The following is a 22,779-nucleotide window of genomic DNA, read 5'->3' as shown; positions in this document are numbered from 1 at the left end:
CATAATTTCCCTAACAAGGATACATTTTAGTGTAAGCACACTAACACTAGTCAAAACTGTAAGCACGAGTATAATGGATCATAAGACCAGAGGTTTTCATGAAAGAAACTAAAAATAAATGAACAAATCTAACAGCTGATTCCTCCTCCGGGGCAGCAGGTGGCGGTAATGCGCAATAGGTTAATATGTAGGTCAAGTGCGTTAAAAAAAACACAAAAGGAAGAGAAAAGGACCATTCACTGTTGTTGTCGCCTCTTGCCTCTCTTTACAATTTTGCCAACGAAGGGGATGTTGGGCGCAGCTTGAGCACAATGTTCTAACCAAAAATATATTGGTATCATGAAAGTATAAGGACTTGAACGACTTCGGTTGTTCACCTACTTCGCGATATGTCTGCAGCGATGCTGAGGTAAAACTGTGGACTGAAATGCGGTTGTCTACTGGAGAGTATAATAGCGAGCTAGCTTAGCAACTAGCAAGCTGTAGCAGCTAACAGCTAACTAGAGTGATACCATAGATACAGATAATTCTAGCTAGTTTAGTTAGCTGCTAATTTAAACTAAGTATTGTTAACACGGCTAAAACAGCCTGTACAGTCATGTGAATTGAAATACATGTTTTCTTGACTTCTCAGAGGTGACGTAACGTTAAAGCTATCGTATTTTTCCATAGCTATTGCTACATTTAAGATAACTAGCTACGTTAATGCTAGTGAGAGCTGAACGTAAACAGTAATTTGGCGGTGGGTGTGGCGGTCCTCCCCAAGAAAATGTTACGTATTTCGACAAAATAAAATTTTATTTCACACCGTTTTGGACCATTATTATTACTACCCTATCGGTGTACAACAAGTTGTAGTAACTAAACAGCACCACAAAAGAAGTCCATTGGGGACCAACTACAACATTAGTACTGCTACAAGTCCTACCTGGTGGTAATCTTTTAGGCTGTAGTTTGTGGTGCCTGTTTGTAGTTGGGTCTTATGAGGGCCCAGAAGACCAGAGTAAGTGCCTTTCCCCAATTGAGATGATGCAGCTTTACAGACCAAAATTATGGGGCGTTCTGGTAGTTTTTCTAAGAAAATCTAGTTATTTCAAAAGTTCATCACTATTAAGTTGCCCTCAAAAGTCGACAAAGTACCACAACTCAAAATACCCAAGTTTACAATATGAATTTTGATGTTTCACTGCAACACATGATGGATTACCACGCATGCACAATACACTGTGGGGTACATAGAGCTTTAGAGTTTAGACGAAGAAGAACAATACTTTATTATTCATTGCATACAATCATACAATACAGTGTAGTGAATTCAAACTGCATTTAACCCATCCTAAGCATTAAGATGTGGACAACCACATACAGCGTCCGGGGAGCAACTTGGGGTTCAGTGTCTTGCTCAAGAACACTAATGTGGCCTGACATTAGGTTGTGTCCTGCAAAGTAGAGCAAAAGCTGAATTGCTTTAGATGTTGAATGGGATTTGAATCAGAATCAGAAATATTTTAATTGAGTTGAGTTGATGTTTAATAGAATCTTGGGAGATAAATAGTTGATTTAACAAAATTTACTTCATATTACTAATGCTAACAAGGTATATTAATCAGGATTTTTAACAAACAATATGGTTAACAATCTAGCCGCTTGTAACTGTCAAGTTTACCATAACGATGTTCTTTTTCCTTGACTGTAGCACCACTACCAGCAAGCTTAATGTATTGGTCAACAAACTGCACGAGTACATGGCTCATTCTACTGTTGAGGACAGCAATGGCCCGCCAACCTCAGAGGATGCTGATGGTACACCTTTTTTATTAATTTATTCATAAGTGATGGAAATATTCACTTAATATTTACATGCTTTCTAAACATTTTTAACCGATATTCTTTTTACAGGTCTGACAAACAGGAGCTGTTCTGTGGGAAATTCAACAGAGCATGCTGTGACAAAGGTAACTAATATACTAAATATTGTTGGTGTTATGTCAGAATCAGAAATAGTTCATTGCCAAGTATGTTTGCGCAAACAAGGAATTTGGTGATGAAGGTTTATTCACGAGACTCATAGTCTCCTAAAATGAAATTGTTTGCATAAACAAAGAACTGGTTTGGATGAGTCATTACAATGTATATCTCATTAATAAATGAAAAGTGTCTTTTCCTCTCTTTCTTTGGCGGACCATTAAAAATATACAAGGGGCCAGTAAAACCCTTACCCCTACAGTGGGTAATTTTTTTTATGTTGGATAATGCTACCAGTGACAACTAAACGAATAAACTGTCTTGCTTTGTAGGCTGGAGTGGATACCAAATACTCAAGAAGGTGAGTTGGTATTTCATTTATACCCTTCCTCCTTTGTCACTGTCCAAGTACGCAGCCAACCTGTGCGGAATGTTGCTATGCTCTGCAGCTTACTATTTTTTTTTAAACATTTTACTGATATTACAGAAAACCATCTGTTGTCATAAAGCATTCTGGGCTCGATGAATCTGGGGACTCAAGTGCAAGTGAGGATTTCGATTTACCAGTCAACGCAAATGGTCACCCTGATATCACTAGATTGCCAAAAGGTAGGTCTTAACATTTTCCTATCATAATTCCCTTATTTACTCTGCCTCATAACTTTTCTGCGCAAATTGTAGTGCAACATTTAGGAGTGGTGTCCATTATTTTTAGTTGCAGTCTTAGTTTAGAAAAAAAAAATTGGTCTTGGAAATCTTGGGGAATGTCTTGGGCTATAACACTTAATCTACTGATTGCTAAGGGTTTTGTCTGTTGTCTTTGCTGAGCTCTCAAGTACCTGTATGTGTTTTTAGTCTTGCTGACTGCAAGACAGAAAAAAACATGTAGGTTGACACAAATCAGTCTTTATAAATGAATGAAATATTTAGTTCTGTCCCCAGCTTTAGATTATGATTACATATTTAATATTGATTAAATATCTTAGACTTATTGGTGATATGTTTTTTTTTTTTTTTTTAAACAGGCACTGTACTGGTGAGGCCTGAAGCTGTTGATAATGGAAGAGATGACTTCAGGGGTCCCGAGTTTCGCAGCAGGAAATCAGGTGTACTTTCGAGAAGACGTGGAGGTCAGTCACTACTGGTTGATATTGTAATAACGTTGCACATCACTTCATGATTACTCAGGCAGCCGCTTCTTCAAATGAACCAAAAAAAGGCACTTGTTGGGGTACTCATCCATTGGCTGCTTGTGGACAAAAGACACACACACAGACTGAAAAAGCAGTCCACTGGTTAAAACAAGCTAAAAATTCATTTCACTTTGTTTCTCAATGCGGCTCGATCATTATCTTGTTGTGAGAGAGATCACTAACTGAGAAAAGAAAAAAGAAAAAAAAAGCTCCTCCAAGTGCTTCACTCCCACTTTGCACTGCTTACAGCAAGTTTTTGTATATTAACCAGTTGTCTTGCTCAGGGCATTCTCACATCTTTTAAACAACCCATCAAGCCATTATTATAACAATTTTGTTGCTAATGACAGAATGTGCTTTCATAGGAGTTGAACACATGGGAATTGTCAGTTGCACCGCATGTGGCCGACAAGTTAACCACTTCCAGAGAGATTCCTTCTATCGACATCCAGCTCTGAAAGTACTTATTTGCAAGGTGAGTCTGCTTATTTGTGTCAGAAACACATTCTCAATTTTCTCTGACCTTTTAAGTCAGTATTAATATGAAATAATAATATAACTGTATTCGATTTTCATCAACATGTACATCTCTTCAAAAGTCAGAAACCTTGGGAAACGCATACTTAAATGTATGCTGTTACCAAGATTTAAAAACTGGAGTTTAAATGAAATGGCAATCATGATATAGGTTACAAACATGCTTGTTATACACTTACCAAGTATCCATTCGTTTTCTGTGGAGTAGCTCATACTTTGTCATGTTAATCACTAGGTTCTGTTTAGTTCTTCACAACTATATGAAACAGTTAAAAATAAAGTTTTCTGTATTCAAATGTACTGACACTTTAGCCTTATTCTCCACAGTAATACAGCATGTTTAAGATGGTGTTAATGAAAACCAGTTTAGAAGAATTTTTAAAATGATCCCTCATTCCCACAGAATGTGGATATGCAGTTTAAGCAATATTATTTATCAGTAATGGCAAAATATTGATATTATGCTAACTAAATTCAGTGTGGACCCACTTTAGCCACTCAGTCATTGTCATTTCCTATTCAAATGGATAATACATATACTGAGCTAAGTCTGTCTGTCAATATCACAACTGTTTGACTGCTGTGATCAGTCAGATATTGAAAATGCTTTGTTTTAAGAATGTAGCTAAAAAGAACTCTGTATTTGAAGGTAATAATTCAAAAGAGCCATCAGAAACAAGACTAACATTATTGCTAACAAGAGAAAAATCTTCCTTTTACACACTTAAAACTCCTTGCATGTTTGTGTTTGTCCAAGCTTTCTGTGACTCTTCCATTAATTGTTTTTTTTTCCAGTCTTGCTACAAGTATTACTTAAGTGATGACATCAGTAAGGATGGAGATGGAATGGATGAGCAATGCAGGTATCATTTGTTGTATTTGATATTTTAACTGAAACATAAACATTTCCCATAACTTACTTTGTACTAAGCTTTTATCTACTGTATTTATTATCTCTTTTCCACCTCATGCAGATGGTGTGCTGAAGGAGGCAACTTGATCTGTTGTGACTTCTGTAGTAATGCATTCTGCAAGAAGTGTATTCTAAGAAATTTAGGAAGGAAGGAGCTGTCTGGCATCTTAGAGAGCAAATGGTACTGCTATGTGTGTAGCCCGGAGCCCCTTTTTGACCTGGTGGTGGCCTGTGACAGTGTCCTCGAGAACATGGAGCATCTGTGGTATCAGCAGCGCAAGAAGAACAGAGTAGAGCCGGAGAAATCTGAACTTTATCACATGTTGCCACACTTACCTCAAAACATTCCTTTGGATACATGGGATCACACTGGCATGGATGGTAATGTGGTGTTCAACTATAACGCACTGCAGATTTCTAAGGATCTTACCAAAAAGGCCAAACATTTAGTGGACTCAACAAACATCTTAAACCGGACATTTGTCAATTTCATTCATACTGTGACAACAAACAAGCAAACACCTGCTGTTCGCAATCTGTACTTGAACTCCTTTTTGTCAGTAGTTAAAGGTTTGCGAAAATCACTTGCAGCACTCGAGGATAGCCTTAAGGAAGAATTCAGTGACCTGGATGTCATGAGCTGTTGGCAAAAGTTATTTAGTGATGACTTTGATGCACAGCCTGTAACAGAAGCAGATACAGATATCTCTGATAAAAGATGCTTGCGTGACTTGCAGAAATTGGCAGCTGAACATTTAGAAGATTATGATTCTGACTCCAAGGGCTGCACAGATGGGAGAACTGCACATGCCTGCACTGGTGAAAACATGGATTCAGATTTAAATGACACCAGACAGAGTGCCCAAAAGATTGGCCTGAAGCCTTCTGAAAGCGGTTTCAACATGACTAAAAAACTAGTAGTAAAACTTACGCCTGTACCAATGGAGCAGGGGCCATCCTCTGATGCTCCGAAGATAGAGACGGACATCCACGCGAACGATAAGAAGTCAGAGGTAAAGGATGTATCAGAAGATGAAGAGACCGGTGTTGTAGGTGCTAAAGCTGACAGCAAGATGAGCAATGACAACTCTAGTGCATCTCTACACCCAGAAGAGGAACAAGGCAATAGACGATCTCCTCGCGTGAAGACAACACCTTTGCGTCGACCAAGTGATGTCAAGGCCAAAACGTCTCGTTCAGCAGCAGACAGTGACAGTGACTCTGACCCTGAGGAAACCTCCAGCACAGTACCAGCCAAAAACACAGAAGAAGAAAGTCCGAGCAGAGCAAGAGACGACTCTGACTCAGATGAAGTCCCTGCAGCGCTGCTTGAGCGAGCAGCTATGACACAAAGCTCTGATGAACCCCAGAGTGATGAGAATGGCGGAGAAGCATCAACTAAGGTGGCCAAGAAATGTCTCTTCTGGCTCACTAAGAACACCCCAATCTCACCGGAGAAGATGCGCTGCAAACGTAAGATGCTGGACCGTTCCCCCGAGTCTGACTCAAGTAACAGAAGAGTAAAATCTCGAAGAGAAAGTGGGACAGATTCCTCTAGTGATGATGTGGAATCGCAGAAGAAAATAAAACACTTGAATACGCTGAGGCCAATAGGGAAGTCTCACCTTGTCAAAAGAGAGGATCAAGATGTGGCTAGAAAGCAGGGTAGGATACAGGCTGGAAAGTCTAAGGCTAAAACTCGTCGGAAAGCAATGGAGTCGTCATCGTCCACAAGCGAAGATGAAGATGACGGTGATGACTTTGAGAGTGAAGGAAGTGATCAGAAGATGAAGCCAATCACTGAAGATGTGGCCTTACTGGGGGCAGCAGCCTTCCACCAATCTTCAGGTGAGTCTTATATTTATTATTATATATCTAGATCTGCAGTTTACCTTGTCAATAGTTATTGGTGAATGTTTTCTAGTTTCTTCACACCTCTATGACAGTAAACTGAATATCTTGAAGTTGTGGACTTAACAAGACGTTTGAGGGACATTTTATAGATTTATTGACAAAATAGGCGACGATTAATCGACAATTAAAAATAATCCTTAGTTGCAGCTCTTAAATGATGTTATTTCTCTGTTGAAACAACTTTTCTGAAAGAGCAATTTATGTTTTGTCTGAAACAGCAATTAATGTTTCTAATTTTGTGTTTTTGTAGGAGATGAGGAGCAATCTGGGCCCTCGTGGGCAGCAGAAGAAGATGATGATCCAGAAAATAGGTATGGTTCAAAAAGCCCAGATGTAGAGTTTGTAAAACACCTTAGGTGTGGAAGAAAGGTAACATTGAATCCAAAACGCTGTGCAAAATCTAGCAACACCTATGTCATTAAGACTCAATTGCAGTCTATTCAAACAAGACCTAAACGTAGCTGCAGCAGAACCCCAGCAATCAAATACACATTCTAGAGATACACTGTTAAGCATACAGACCGCATTATGATGCACTGAGACTGAACCTGCCTAGAACAGACCTGTGAAGGATAAGCAACATACTCTGCTTTTCTATATATTTTCTTTACTTAAATTGTATTGCTTTTCATTTTGTTAATACAGAACACACATAGAATGCTTGTCTATGTTTTATTTAGTGTGCAACCCAGTATACATGTAAACGCTTGAGAAACATTTAACTTAAAGATTTTATTATCGCCATTAGATCTTATACCTTGTGTTATATCACCGTCCTACTATGTTGATACAAAAGGGGAAACCTTGTAATTGACCCACTTTCCACTTGGAGAGGTCTGAGAATACATTTGAACAATGAATGCAACTTAGTTTGCCTTACAGCTCAGCCTGTTTTCAGTGACAGTATTTGAACATATTTAGAAGGATTTGAACTAGAGGTTTTGAGTCTACTCTTCAGTGTTATTACAGAATGCACAAAGAACTGTTGTCCTCCAGTGAGCAGCACTGTTTACTTAATTGTTATTTACAGGTGAAGTATAACGTTTGAAACATGCCTGACAGATTATCTGCATCCATTTACATTTAAAAAATAAAATTATGAAGTATTTTTATTTTTTTTAATCAACCAAAAGTTGTAAGCATGTCTTAAAACTTTTATGCTTCACCTTGAAATCTTTTTTTCTTGATATTATTACTTTTTAATTTACTCTACATAAATCACAGTTATGGTTAGACGAGTTAATTGACCTAACTATAAGATGGCAAAAGTATTGTTTGTTAAGATATCTTATTTAATGTACCTGGCTCTGTAAATGCGCTTTAGCTTTGTTATTCAGCTTTTGAGTTCTTTTAGGCACTAAAGTTAAATTCCTGTTGCAGCCACTGTTAATTCTGGCCACACAATATATTTAGTAATTCTTCTACCACACATGACTTGAGCTTCACCTAATGGCTGCATTTTCATGAATGGGTTTTGTATTTGATGCCAGTGTTGTTAAATATATTATTGCAGAATCTGATTTATTACTTTGTTTTGAAAAAGACTATAATGATGGTATCGTGAACACCTGTAAATCTCAGGATTTTTCATAGGGCTACTCTCACGGGCTACACTTAATGTCCAACTGACACAATTTGGAAAATTTTGTAAGCATAGAACATGTCTCTGGTAATAAACACCCACAGTCTCACCCAAAACACCATACACACTTGTTACATTCTTTTTAACTGATGTCGAGTTTAGAATATGTAAATAATGGTATACACCAATGGCCAATTGCAAATATGATTTGAGGTGCATGTCAATTGACATTCCTTATTTGATTGTTAAGTAGTGCTTTGCAGTCGTATATTTAAGGCATCAACATCAAGGCTTTGGTATTTACACTTGGTCACCATGATGAATAATACATTTTATTGTGACATAATAATTGTGTCATGTAGTTTCTCTTTTTTTTTTAAAGTAGTTCACATGAAAGTTACTAGCTCTGGAATAACTTGCATGTGAACTAGTTTTAACTGCAGTTCCAGAAACCACAAATTACCCACAATCTTACCTAATGTAGTTTAGAGCAGGCTTTATGGCAGATTGACATTTACTGGGTGCCTTGAGTGGTCATTTGTGCCATTGAATTATTTTAGAGCACGTATTTGACACATTTAGTAGACCCAGGTGCTGTTTTCCAAAAATTATCTCAATGACCAGATATTAGTCGCATTCTAAATATTTGGGCTGTGATGGGTGGAGCTGTGGTTCTTCTTTTCTTTTGATCTTTGTCATATTGCTGCAACTATTCCCTTAACACACTAATGCAGCACTAACTTTAGGTATTGTCTGTATATTTTAGTGTTATAATATTTGAAATACAGATACACCTGTTCAAAGTGCTGTTGCAGCTTGGGGACATGCACTTTTGCATATATGAAGTACTGTATGCTATAGTAGTGATAAGAAGGCTCTAGAAGAAGAAGATCTAGGGCTGCTCGAGTATTTTGGTCAATATTGAAATCACGATAATTAAACATGATTACTCGCTGACTTCTGGAAAGATGTTGCAATTATTGAACTTAAAAAAAAAAGTACAACTGTGAAATTTTCCTTAATACTTTTCCTATTTAAACTTTATTTTTAGTTTACTTGCAAAACGTAATGAGCTAAATCATTGTTTTTCTCGATTATTGTGTTTTTGTGATGATTGGGAGCCAAAATCATAATCACATTTTTTTTACTTGTAACTTTAAGAGACGCTTAAGATTCTCTTAAAGGTTTGACTCACTCAAATTCCAAAGGGATATTTTCCCACCACTGTTCATCTAGTAGTATCTAGCCATGCACACAGTCTGGGTTTCATCTGCTGAGGTTTTGAGATATTTGTCGGAGATTCCCGACAGCACCCCAGTACAATGGAGGTGATTTAAATTTTGTTATTGCTGCTCAAGGCCAACCCCTGAGGAACAGCGCAGGGTTTGTGCAAATATTTTGGCATCGAAATTGGAGGTCATGTGACATATTCTGACCTGCAGAGAATCTTCCCCATGCATAACAGTCGTAAAACAATGAAGAAAATCTACTGTCACATACATTCAGAAATTAATACAAGTGGCCATCTCAGCCAGCGTGTGTGTGATATGTGCCCAGTAAAACTGGATCTGGTTATTATAATGCATCAATAGTCAAAGCACTGAGGAATGATGTTTGAAAAACTTTTTCCAGATGTAGTGACCTGGTTAATCTAAATAATTTACAGTCCTCACTGTCAACAGTGTTCAGCGGAAACAGTGTTTTTGTACGTTTTACCCCACTTTCTATACACAGTATACATTACTGCTGACCATTTTCTAAAGCATACTGTAGCTTTTAAAACTGAAGAATACATTTTCACTGTATTTAAACTTGCAGAGACCTAAAGGCATAGTTTGAATCTTTTGAATTGGGCTTGTATATGAGGTACTTATTCATAGTCAGTTTATCACCCACAGTAGATGTTGGTTGGCACGCTCCCCAGTTTGGAGAAGCAGACGGGAGTCCTGACACGGAAGCTAAGCAATGTACTGCTGTGGACGGGGGCAGCAGCAAAACTTATTTTAGGCACCTAAAAAGGCCCACCTAAAAAAAATTTAGTTAGTTTAAGTGTACCCTATATTTAGAATATTTTCACTGCTTTAACTTGCCGCCAACCAGTTCCTAACGATGGGGAACTGAAGCCGTTCTATCGCTCTCTTCAAAGCCACCAGACTAATTTTGACATAACAGTAATTTTACCTTGCAGAAAACAGGAGACGCTGGTCCACTGCTGCCACGGTCGGTTAGTCTTGTGTTATGCGGGGTTGAATTTCTGTTTTGTCAAAGGAGTCTGGTGGTATAATATAATAAATATTAAAATATTCTAATAATAATGTACACTTAAAAAGGTGATTTCTTTAGGTGGGCTTTTTCATAGTTCGCTAAAACTCGCTTGCTTCGCATCCGTGTCGGGGCTCCTTTCTGCTTCTCCAGACTGGGGCGTGCTGACTGACATCTACTGTACGTAATACACTGACTCTCGATAATTACCTCAATCAACGACACTTCAAAAGATCTGAACTATCCCTTTTAAACGCTGCTTGACAGGTGAACAAGCTTTTGCGTTTTGCTAAAGCAATCCAGATAAAAACAATTTGTGTTAAAAAGCCTTCTGGGTCAGTGCTTTCAAATGTAATGGGAACATTGTATATCTGAGAATTGAGAGTGGGCTATGAAACAACTATTATAATGCAAAAAGCGACCAAATTCAAATTGTGCCTTTATTGACATCCATGTTTGTTTCTCATGTTTTTTCCAGGTCGGATTTTCTGACAGCACAGCAGTGAATGCAGTGCTGTTAGGCAACAATCAGTTAAAACTGGGATATTGTAGCCTCCTATCGGCACCAACCCATTTTTTTTTTAAGTCTGTTTTCAGCTGTAGTTATAGCACAACTTTGGTTGGAAAATGGTCAGCAGAAATGTAAAGTTAGTAGTTAGTAGTTAGTGGGCTAAAACATGAAAATTACTGTTTTATTTAATTAAAATCCACACAGCATGCGAATACCAATGGCGATAATGCCAAATTCACGTGTGGGAGTATGTTATTTTCCTCAGTGTTTTTCTGTTTCGTCTTTTTTTCCCAGTTGTAGCATGTCAAATGAGAGCCAAGGCTCTGGCCTGTTGCTGCCGCTGTCGTCTGGCATTGCTATTCTGTAATACGTCTTTTACAATAAACTCTCATTGGACATCGGATTTAATGTCAGTCAAAATGGCAGTTATGCTAGTGACCTGCATTGACAACCCACTTGGAGATCAGGATCAGACCTGTGTACATAATGCAGGTTCCTGGGTGAGAGAGGGTGAATGCAGGATTGACAAATGACCAGAGTAGACGAACTCGAGCCAGACCCATGTAAGCATGTCAGCCCCATGTTGGGAAATGCTCATTGAACACATGTAGATGTAGAAGGGGGTTTAAGAGGGTAAATAATTGCACGTACTAATGAGTGTTTAAAACCCATTATGGTATTAAAACCATGAATATTTTACAGTTTGAAAACATGTTTATCATGAACTGTATCAGATGTTGTGCATACTGTCCTCATTTTTGAAACGTAATGCTCCACTGGAGTATAAAGGGGTTAAAAACAATTGAAATTACATTTCATTCTGAGTAAATATGTACAGACTTTGTTAGTAATTTTGTGTTTTTTGTGTCACACATGCTGTCTTTAACACAATATTAATTGGCTGATAGTACCAGAGGAGCATACAGCCAGTTCTGTTTGTGTTCAAAAAGACTGTAGTTCTTCAACTGCGAGCTTTCACGATTGGATGAACAGAGATCAATGTACCTTTTTATTTTCACATAAAAAAACGACTGAAAAATGTCTGTCAGACTTGAACAAGCAAAAAAAAAAACATTGTAGGAAATAAATGAAAAGTATCCCTCCTCATTAACCAAAGGAGAATAAACTAAGTATATGTCGTGTTATTTTCTGTAAAGAGTACTTGTAATAAATTCTTACTCTTCAAAATGTCTGCGTATCTTTCTCTTTTCTGCTTTTATTTTAAATGCATGTCCTGCAGTGATGTAGCAGTTGTTTTAATTTGTCTGTGACTTGACGAGCAGAGCTTTATATTTATATTGGCACGTCAGTTCAAGACTTTATTGTTGGTTAATGTGGATTGAACAGTGGTGACTCACTAAAGATATCTGATTAGATTTAGAATCAATTTCTCAGCTCAGGGACAATTTGCACCTAACCAGCATGAATGAATGATTTTGTTAACTGTTATTACACTTAATTATGATTTTGCTATGAAGTATAACAATATCCAGCTGAAGACAATGTTACTGATCATGAAATGAACCTCAGGTACCTTTTCCTTCTTTTCCACTTTTGAAAGAATCGCTAAGAAAATGCTATTGGCTGAAATCAAAGCTAACTACTCCTCGGGCGAAGATATCTCTTCGGATGAGGAAACGCAGGATGATGAATCTGACTCGGAGGGTGAGAAGGAGTTGAAACAAGGCAATAAGGATAATGAAACCGATGAAAATGGTAAGTATTTTTTTTACGTAGCACATTTTTTGCTTTCCGCTTGTGCATCTTTTCTATAAGCACACATTCCCAGTTTTAGTCCTATTGATCAATAGTGGATTTTGATATTTGTACTTTACAACCAAAGTTGTGACAATTGGAAAGTTGCCTTTTGTGAATTATAAAATGGGGGAAATGATATCTCTGCTGCAGGAGAAGACATGGCATCAGATTCATCTGACACCACGTGCGATGGGCCCAACTCCAGACACCATCTTCTCCGCCACAAACTAACCTTAGATGAGGGAACGCCAAGTGACAAGGCCCTGGCAGAGAGTGATGTAGGAAAGCCAGAGAGCAAGCGAAAGGCCAGCATCAAACACCTGGGCTGTAAGGACACTTCTAACATTAGAAACTGAGCTTTCTGAACAGGAAGTATCTACTTTGCTCTAATGTCTGACTTTGATTTCTGTTAAGCTGATAGTGAAAGTGATGGTGACAGTAACGAGTCTGAGCCAGAAGATCTTGGGATGAGTGAGGAGCTGAGTCAGTCCGAGGATGAGGCCGGTGAAGATGGACTCATAAGGTACATTCGTTTCAGCTGCCATTGTTAACATCAAAAACAGTAGATCAGGTAGAGTAGGGTTACAAAGTCAGCAAACAGACTCTGTGATTTCTGTAGCAATATCTATTTAAAATCTGCTATCCGTGTCAGCCACCATTTGCTACTGGTCATACTCATAGCAGAAGTAAGGTGTTAGCAGCAAAACCCCAGTGTGTTGAATTGTAAGTAAGGGTGGGTTTTAATGCTTATAAATTTAAAGTTTAATTTGTAAGAGAATGAACGTGCTATGCCTTTGATTAATAGTTACACAGTCTGGATAATATACATAAATTTGTATTTACACCTGGATATACCTGGATAATATACAGTAATGGACACCTGGATAATATACATTAATGCAATCAAATACAAATGCATTTCAATAACACAACCTGTAGTACCATATACCATATTATGCTCTTTTAATCTTATTTAACGTAAATTTTCTAAATCTGATAAATTTCTGGTAAAGCATTTATTCCTGGGTTAATGTATCATAATGGTTTAAACTGGCGTTCATGATAGTGTGTCCACCCCTGCTGTGCACTGACTGAGCAAGTTCAGTGCCTGTTCCTGTAGTAGAAGCCAAGAGCGTTAACAAGCAAGAAGTTATGAAACAAGCAGTCCAAATCGGGCATAGATCAAGATTTAATTAAAAAAAATCAGACTTTCTTTGGACCACATTTTTATGCTGAATATTTAATTAATGTTGCTGTCTGAAACACCCAATGCATTGTCTGTCTATCACACACACACTTCAGTATATATTATGTACATAGTTGATTTTCATATCTGATTCTCTCCTCTTTTTAGCTCCAGATTATCCAGTAAAGAGAAGGAGGCATTGCGTAGTTATGAAAAGAAGATAAAAGTGCCCTGCATTTGGTTGTCCGACTCCAGCAGTGAAAAGGTAACGGTTGATGTTATAACTAAGTGATTTATTATTTCTATCTGCATCTGCTCATCTCTAATGCCTTAAACTTGGGAGTTGGCTCTGGCGTCTAATGGTCATATCGCTTGTTGAATCTTTCTGTATTTGAGCAGAGTGATAAAGAGGATGGAGATGAGAACAGCGACAGTAAAGGCACACCAAAAGGACGCAAAAAGATCCGGGATATCATTGAAGATGAGAATCTCCGTGCTGAGACCCAGGAAGCCCTCAGAGAGGAGGAGGAGAGACGTCAAAGGTTGGCAGAAAGGAAACAACAGATGGAGGACAGGAGAGAGGTACTGCATACACAGCAGGTCAAACCAGACCATTAAACTGCATTGTCGATGACCAATGGATATTTGCAGTAGTTGAACACATTTCTGCAGCAGGACTTGCTCATTAGATCATATATCCATGTTGATAAATGACTAAGTATAAATGTTTTGTCGCTGACCGTAGCACTTTTGGGAGGGGTTCCAAGGGGAGGAGCAAACAGACATAATGTTGACTGGTGGCATTGTTTTCCAGACAATTGATGGAAAGGATGAGCTGTCTCAAGTAGCGTGTCCCATCACCACCAAGCTGATCCTGGATCAAGATGAGGAAACCAAGAATCCTCTTGTTCAGGTGCACAGGAACCTGGTGACGAGACTGAAGCCTCACCAGGTGGACGGTTAGTGTGTGCTCTCTTTTCACTCACACTGAAGAGGACATTGCTTAACTATTATGCACTATACAGGAATGTTGACGGCAGCATTAGTTAATACAGTTGAGTCTTACTTACCTTGTGTTCTTTATTCTTCCAAAAGGAGTCCAGTTTATTTGGGACAGTTGTTGTGAGTCTGTGAAGAAAGCCAACTCCTCCCCTGGAACAGGCTGTATACTGGCACACTGCATGGGCCTGGGGAAGACTCTGCAGGTAACACATATCCACCTCCAATATCATCGTTTGCTTTGATTTATCCAAGGCAAATTAATACACAAAACTTTAATAGATATTGCTAGCTGCACAAAATCCCAAAGTGCACCATGAAATGAATTGTGTTAAAAATGTTATATTGTATTATGGTTTTGTGTTTGCTGTATGCACATCACCTAACAGCACCTATCTTAAACTATGCTTTATTGTCTGTGGTCAATTGTCTATGCTTCATACTCATAGATGTGTTATTTTATAGGTGGTAACTTTCCTCCACACGGTGCTGCTGTCAAAGAACCTGAAATTCAGAAGGGCCCTGGTCGTGTGTCCACTTAATACTATCCTCAACTGGGTCAGCGAGTTCAAGAAATGGCAAAACAACATGGGACAGGATAAAGTGATAGTATGAAAAATCATAAATGGGCAATACTACATTTTGTGCCTCAAATGCTTTATGCCTTGCACTTTGCCTAATGTGTACAAACCTACAAATATGTTACAGGTTACAGAACTGGCTACAAAAAAGCATCCTGCAGAACGACTCAGGGCTCTGCAGCGGTGGCAGAGTGACGGGGGTGTTATGATAATGGGATATGAGATGTACCGCATCCTGTCACAAGCCCAGAAAATGAATGAGGAGTGCAAGAAAGAGTTACAGAGCATACTGGTGGATCCAGGTACAGTAACTTTGCAATGGCATGATGTTAAAATGTTTTCAGTTTTATGTGTTATTGCGTCGCTCATTGAAACGGTTTTGATCTGAATCTGTCTTCTTGTGTATATTTTTTTTTATATATTTTTTTTTTTTACAGGTCCAGACTTTGTGGTTTGTGACGAAGGACACATCCTGCGCAACGAAGCGACCAACATCTCCAAATCTTTAAATGCCATCAAGACCCAACGAAGAGTGGTGCTAACTGGCACACCACTACAAAACAACCTAAATGAGTGTACGTCTGCACCACTACGTCATATTAAATATTGCCATAAGATCACACTTTGCTCGACAGTATTTTGAATATAATTCAAGGACAGTTATAAGGAATTTGCAATGTTTTTCTATTTCACATACTGAATGAATGTATGACTATATCTATATATATATATATATATATATATATATATATATATATATATATTATACAGTGTATATAAAACACAAAACTGCAAAGTGTGCTTCACTTTTAGATCTAAGTGAGGAAATTAAGTGTAGGCATGATGTTTTGACAGATATTTAAAAAATAAATAAAACTCTTTATATTGACAGACCACATTTTGCTCCCACAGACCACTGCATGGTCAATTTCATCAAGAAGAATCTACTGGGCTCACTGAACGAATTCCGAAACCGTTTCATCAACCCCATACAGAACGGCCAATGTGCTGACTCCACATCAAGAGACGTCCGAATCATGAAGAAGCGAGCACATGTGCTCCATGCAATGTTGGTCGGATGTGTCCAGGTAAAGAAAAAGAAAACACTGTCTGTATAAGCACATTCAGTTTTGTTTTATATTCCAGCTCTCACAACACTGTGTTCATCTTCTTTCTTAGAGACGAGATTACTCAGAGTTGACTCAGTTTCTGCCTCCTAAATACGAGTATGTGCTGGCAGTGAGGGTTTCACCACTTCAGTATACGTTGTATCGCTACTACCTCGACTACGTCACCAGTAAGAATCTCTCTTCACATTTTCACTTTAAGGAATGAAGATGTACAGTAATCACAGCTAGAATAATCTAAATGTTATGAAGAGAAGGAGAAATCACACCATTTGAGTTTGTTAGCAGAATTTAAGTTATTTTGCTCTTCTGTGAGTTGACACTGTTCTTCCTGACCTCTGTTCCAGTGTAAAATTATTGTTTTTAATTGTCACTTATATAGGCTATTTTCCCCATTTTTAAGCTTATTCTTAGAAAAATATACTGGGGTCCTAGAGAGAAAGAATTTAGTCAAGTTATGCCTGGAAAATGTGTGACATTTACTCATATTGTAACTTATATAACTCTAAATGTGGGGTTTCACTGATGTACGACCATCTAAAGTACATGCATGTTTTTTCCAGGTATGGGCTCCGTGACTAACAGAGCAACAGGGAGGGTTGGAGCAAACCTGTTCAAGGACTTTCAGGTGCTCAGCAAAATTTGGACTCATCCCTGGTGCCTTCAGCTCAACTTCATCAGCAAAGAAAACAAGGTTAAGAATCCCCTTAAATGCATTTTGATTTCTTATTAGTCCAGCATTATGTTAAGAGTTCAACATTTTAACACATTTTCAGTTCACACTTAACTGGATTTTCATAACAGGGATATTTTGAAAAGAAGAGAATTAAAGAGGCAGCTCGATTGAGAAAAGAAGAAACCACTGTGGTTGAGCGGTAAGCCCTACTATGTTAATAATCACACTCTGCTTTAACAAAATATTTTCACCTCATTTGTTTCTCATTAAATCTTCTGCACATCTAGTGGTTTATGAACATTTTTAGATTTTGTGACCTTTTATGTGCCTTTGAAAGCCATGTTCAGTTAGTTAAATTATGAATTCCTGTAATTCTAGATAAATAAAGGTGCAAAACATAAAAAAAAGGAATCATGTAGATTGGTGTCACACAATGCATCAACTTTGTGAAATAAAGAAAGAGAGGTATGAGTGATTTCTGAAGTTTCAGTTGCACTGCAACATTATTTTATGATGTATATTTTATTTATATACTTTTTATGCACTTTTCTTGCCTGATGTAGTGGACTGCGAGAGAACGAAGGACAAGAAGGGAATACCGATGAAAGCAATACAGCAGTTATTGTTGGTGAGTCCAAGACCCTCCAGCAGTGGAAGGTATTAAAGCTCCATTTGGCACCAATACTCCAACCCTGTAGTTTCCACACTAATGTACTTTGTCCTGGGTTATATTCTGTGTAGGAAAGAAAGCAACCATCAGCTCGAAGTCTCAGAGTCTAGATGAGGGCTGGTTCAAGAATCTGCTGACTGAAGAAGATGCCAAAATCCTTGAGCACTCTGGGAAGATGGTGCTCTTGTTTGAAATCCTCAGAATGGCTGAAGACCTGAACGATAAAGTGTATGTTTTTTTTTCGAATCTGAAGCAAATTTAAACCGAAGATGGTGACTGGTCCTCACATCTAACCAAATCCATTTTTGCATTTTTAGGCTTGTGTTCAGTCAGTCGTTGATCTCATTAGACCTAATTGAGGATTTCCTCAAGACTTTTCACCATGCCAGAGACCCATCCTCATTCCAAGGTATTCTGTTTATGGCAAATATTAATTGATTTAGAAAATGTCCTCCTTGACTGTACTGTCATTTAGATTGTTGTGCTTTATTGTTCTCACAGGGGGTAGCTGGATTAAAAACGTTGATTACTATCGTCTTGATGGTTCCACCAGTGCTCCGCTGAGGAAGAAATGGGCAGATCACTTCAATAATGCCAGCAATCATCGGTACAGATTGTCTAACTTTCTAAATATATTGATTATCCTTTAATAAGATCCAGACAGAATGTTTCACCGTGACATGACAATTTTCTGTATTTTCTTGATCTTTATTTTAGCGGCCGATTGTTTCTCATCTCAACAAGAGCCGGCTCACTTGGCATCAACCTTGTTGCCGCCAACCGGGTCATCATCTTTGACGCCTCATGGAATCCCTCATATGACATACAGAGCATATACAGGGTGTACCGCTTCGGTCAGCTCAAACAAGTGTTTGTGTACCGCTTCTTGGCTCAGGTAAAGTTGCTGGTCTTCATTTATATCTGAAACGTGAGGGTTTTGATCAACACAAGAGGAAAAGTGTTAATTTTAGTAAATAACTGATGCTACTATTTAACAATACCACGGCAACATTTGATGTAAAAAACATGAACTCTGCACAAAATTACACGCTTGACATATGTGATACAGACTCTGTAATCCAAGTCAAACAAGCTGATGTGCATTCTAGTTTTAAAAGAGTTGATCTGTCTCTTTACAGTTTGTAGTGCGCTGGCTGCATAGTGCCAGGAATAGTTGCTTCTTTTTTTGTTTTAACAAGTAGGAATTTTGCAGCGAATACAGCTATCATCTATTGTCTGAAAATAACCAATTAAACAGAACTTTATGGTAGCATTGTGTTTTTGGGACAAAATGCAGGTCTTCTTGAGCTTTACTATTTGTACCTTAAAGTGATGGTTCGGAGTAATTTCACCCTAGGGTCCTTTGCACCATGACCTCGAGCCAAACACTCCCCCAGAAGCTTTTTTCAGTTGGGTCTAACATTGGGAGAGTTAGCGTAGAGTAGCGTTATCAGCTGAATAGCTTAGCGCAGGGGCTAATGGATCCAAAGTGTCTCTTAACAATACCCCACTAATAATGCCCGAAATGATACCAAACGTCTACAGTAGTACAAATAGGTTATGCACTCATAAAACGATGGATTGTAAAGTTTGTAAGTACACCAGAAGTTTATGTAAATAACACTTGCCTGCTGGCTTCTGCTCTCTGCTGCTGCTGCTGCTGTTACTACCGGGCAGTAAGAGTGCTTAGGGCCGTCTACAAATTACAACACCGAAAAGAGATGCAACAAAAATATTTATTAATTGAATGATTAAATAAGGTAATGTCTCCAAACTTACCTCAATGCTAGTTATTCTACAGCACTTACTTTAAAAAATAAGTTAAATTAAAAAATATTTTTGTTGCATCTCTTTTCGGTGTTGTAATTTGTAGATGTCCCTAAGCACTCGTCTTACAGCAGCAACAACAACAGCAGAGAGCAGAAGCCAGCAGGCAAGTGTTATTTACATAAACTTCTGGTGTACTTACAAACTTTACAATCCATCGTTTTATGAGTGCATAACCTATTTGTACTACTGTAGACGTTTGGTATCATTTCGGGCATTATTAGTGGGGTAATGTTAAGAGACACTTCGGATCCATTAGCCCCTGCACTAAGCTATTCAGCTGATAACGCTACTCTACGCTAACTCTCCCAATGTTCGACCCAGCTGAAAAAAGCTTCTGGGGGGGTGTTTGGCTCGAGGTCATGGTGCAAAGGACCCTAGGGTGTAATTACTCCAAACCATCACTTTAAGTCAGATCAATTTGAGGGTTCATAAATTAATTGATTGATTGATGATTAATTGATTGATGGAATAGGAGTAAAGATGTTCCATTCTGCTGCATACATTTATGTTAATTCCATTCTGACTCCCCCAATCTTTGCTTTTTTTTTCTTGAGGAATACTGGATTATTATTATTTTTTTGTGGTCAGTATAAGATCTTCTGGAGCTGCTGTATTTTATTGGACTATATACCTTTCAGTCCTGTTTATCATTGCGGCCATTTTCATCTCCAGGGCACCATGGAGGAGAAGATCTACGATCGCCAGGTGACCAAGCAGTCTTTGTCCTATCGAGTGGTGGATCAGCAGCAGATTGAGAGGCACTTCACCCTTTTTGAACTGACTGAACTTTACGTGTTTGAGCCAGACCTGCTGGGCGACCCAAACTCTAAGAAAAGCAAAAGAACCCCCCCTGTTTTGCCAAAGGTGCCTTTACGTTCAGGTTCTTAGATGCCATGTAAAAATTACACACAGCTGTCTGAAAAGGATTTGCTGTATTGAATGACTTTTTGTGTCTGTCTCTCAGGATCAGGTCCTAGCACAGCTATTACAAACCTGTAAAGACCAGATAGTGTCTTTCCACGAGCATGAATCTCTGCTGGACCATAAACAAGAGGAGGAGCTCAGTGAGGCAGAACGCAAAGATGCCTGGGCCGAGTACGAGGCCGAGGTAAAGAGCCGATCACTGCAAGGCATTAATTATCATTAACGGGCCTCTGTCTAGTAAAACATCATGCCCTAGGCTTTACAGTACATTATAACTCTATGTGCTTATTGTATGTAAATATGTGTCTTCCAGTCTACCAACCCTCCACCCAGCTCAAGCCTAAACATCTTGGATACGAAGACCAATGAACAGCTAATGGTATACATAAGTATAATTTTCTAAAACCTTTTCTTAAGATTGCTGCTAGTGATGTTTGTGTGTTATACAACACATTCCATAAAAAAGGTCTTTGCAGGAATTGCTGAACAGGAGCAGAGCAAATGTAGCGGAGGCCTTTATGGCAATGCAGAGGACGACTTCTCACACCATCGAGGATTACATGTTACGAGTGGTGAGTGGCATTAAGTTCTCGTGGTAAAAGGAAGGATTTAAAATTAGGGAATTTTTTAATGTGATGAAAACAAACTTACAACTGCTAATTAAAGTCATATTTGACAACTACCATATGTTTTTTTATATGATTATACTTAATAAAATACATTGCAGCACATTACTTTGCAGATAACAGATGATGCAAATGGCCCACGATATTGATCTTATGTTACAGTGAAAGATGTAATGTAAGATGAAAGTAACAGTGTTAATGACTGATATTGTTTGAGGGGTGCATTGGTAAAGGGTTGTTTTAGATTTGTATATTGGTTTGGAGGGGCTTAGAAATGGCAGGACTCATTTGTATGTTGATTCATAACAGAAAGGTAAAAAGAAATGTTATGTTACAGTTAAAGATCAGTTCAGAATATTCTTTGTACATTCTGTGTGTAACCATTTATTTATTTATGTTACAGTGGCAACAGAATCCTCAGCTGCCTGAGGCCACGGTTAAGACCAAAGCTAAGATTTGGAAAGTGTCTGATGAGAAGGAGAAGGAACGTAGACAGGCCTTTTATCGAGACATTTTTGCACAGCAACAAACAGTAAGTCATTTTTGTGTGTGTACGTATATACATACATAATGTACAAATAGCCATTCTCATGTTTCATTCACTCCCCCCCTCCCCCTGTAGCTTACACATAGCATTCAGGCCATACTGAAGAATCGAAGGAAGCAGCCGACCATGACCACTGTGACCCAGCCTGGACAGACTTGAAGAAAATCACGTTTTGGTTGGAAAACAAAATGATGCCTTTGCTCTTTATCACTGCTCTACCAGTGAATTGAATGTATGTTTAATATGGAAAAATAACAGTCTGAACTCCTATATCATTAAAACAATGTACCAGCAGCACATTGTTTTGATTTTATAGAACCTTATTTCCATTTCCTAGGATTTCAAGTAATGAATGAATAATTTCAGTTGCAATGTTCAGGTGTACTAACCGTTTTGTTTTGTAATTTCTCAAGCACTTTAACTAACACCTAGTTAGGTTTAACAAATGTCTTATTAAGAATTTGCAAAAAAACGAGTTGTTAAACTGCTTCATACCAAAAAATTCTTGTTGAGTCCGAACTGAGCCTTACTGTACCTGCCTTACTGTTTAACCTCAATGTTTTTTTCTATTTAATTGTGTTTAACATTGTATGGGTTTGTTACCAGTTATCATTATGTAATAAATTGACAAAACTGAAAATGGTTCTTATTTTTAAATTTGTGTTTGTAAACCAGCAACAAGATTCAGGCCATGACAGAGATAGCAAAGATCTGTTGAAAGAGATCAAAGTTGTAACAGTCAGTGTTATAAACCCTTACAAAAAGTCCTTTAAGTTGTGCAGAACAATGAATTTGAAACTTTTTGTAAGGGAACAAATGTTCTTATTTTTTCAAGAATATCCTCAGAAATTGTGTGCATATGTCACTTAAATGCTGTTATTGTGTGTAGCTCGCTGCAGTGTCAGTCATGGCATAAACCAACATGACTCTCCCTTCCGAGTTTCCAAGTAGAAACAGAACAGCTGTTCAGCCAGCGAG

At 38.2% G+C, this 22,779-nt stretch overlaps 1 protein-coding gene across 1 annotated transcript; it reads left to right on the top strand.

Moving 5' to 3' along the window:
* Nucleotides 1-226: 226 nt before the first annotated feature.
* LOC120543697 (transcriptional regulator ATRX-like) lies at nucleotides 227-22,441 on the top strand. The gene is made up of 35 exons (XM_039776851.1): nucleotides 227-409; nucleotides 1,697-1,803; nucleotides 1,900-1,955; nucleotides 2,298-2,326; nucleotides 2,453-2,574; nucleotides 2,991-3,095; nucleotides 3,524-3,633; nucleotides 4,491-4,558; nucleotides 4,670-6,456; nucleotides 6,773-6,833; nucleotides 12,439-12,593; nucleotides 12,786-12,962; nucleotides 13,050-13,158; nucleotides 13,990-14,086; nucleotides 14,221-14,403; nucleotides 14,636-14,780; nucleotides 14,917-15,026; nucleotides 15,286-15,429; nucleotides 15,529-15,703; nucleotides 15,839-15,976; nucleotides 16,314-16,489; nucleotides 16,581-16,698; nucleotides 17,092-17,222; nucleotides 17,333-17,403; nucleotides 17,768-17,832; nucleotides 17,946-18,102; nucleotides 18,192-18,283; nucleotides 18,376-18,481; nucleotides 18,592-18,769; nucleotides 20,377-20,568; nucleotides 20,669-20,812; nucleotides 20,942-21,007; nucleotides 21,105-21,200; nucleotides 21,658-21,786; nucleotides 21,877-22,441. Exons 1-35 carry the CDS (start codon nucleotides 390-392, stop codon nucleotides 21,958-21,960), a joined length of 5,703 nt encoding a protein of 1,900 aa, XP_039632785.1. The 5' UTR covers nucleotides 227-389; the 3' UTR covers nucleotides 21,961-22,441.
* Nucleotides 22,442-22,779: the final 338 nt, after the last annotated feature.

This window comes from Perca fluviatilis, chromosome 16 (genome assembly GCF_010015445.1).
Source record: "Perca fluviatilis chromosome 16, GENO_Pfluv_1.0, whole genome shotgun sequence".
Lineage (NCBI taxonomy): Eukaryota > Metazoa > Chordata > Actinopteri > Perciformes > Percidae > Perca > Perca fluviatilis.
The sequence above is the reverse complement of the archived record's forward strand: the minus strand, read 5'-3'. Positions and strand labels throughout refer to the sequence as shown.

Bases quoted from the DNA above. Each gene is read 5' to 3' on its own strand.
- LOC120543697 (XM_039776851.1), top strand. From the start codon at position 390: ATGTCTGCAGCGATGCTGAG. The intron at 18,103-18,191 runs GTATGTTTTTTT...TTGCATTTTTAG, and splicing joins GAAGACCTGAACGATAAAGT to GCTTGTGTTCAGTCAGTCGT. The intron at 20,813-20,941 runs GTAAAGAGCCGA...TGTGTCTTCCAG, and splicing joins GGGCCGAGTACGAGGCCGAG to TCTACCAACCCTCCACCCAG.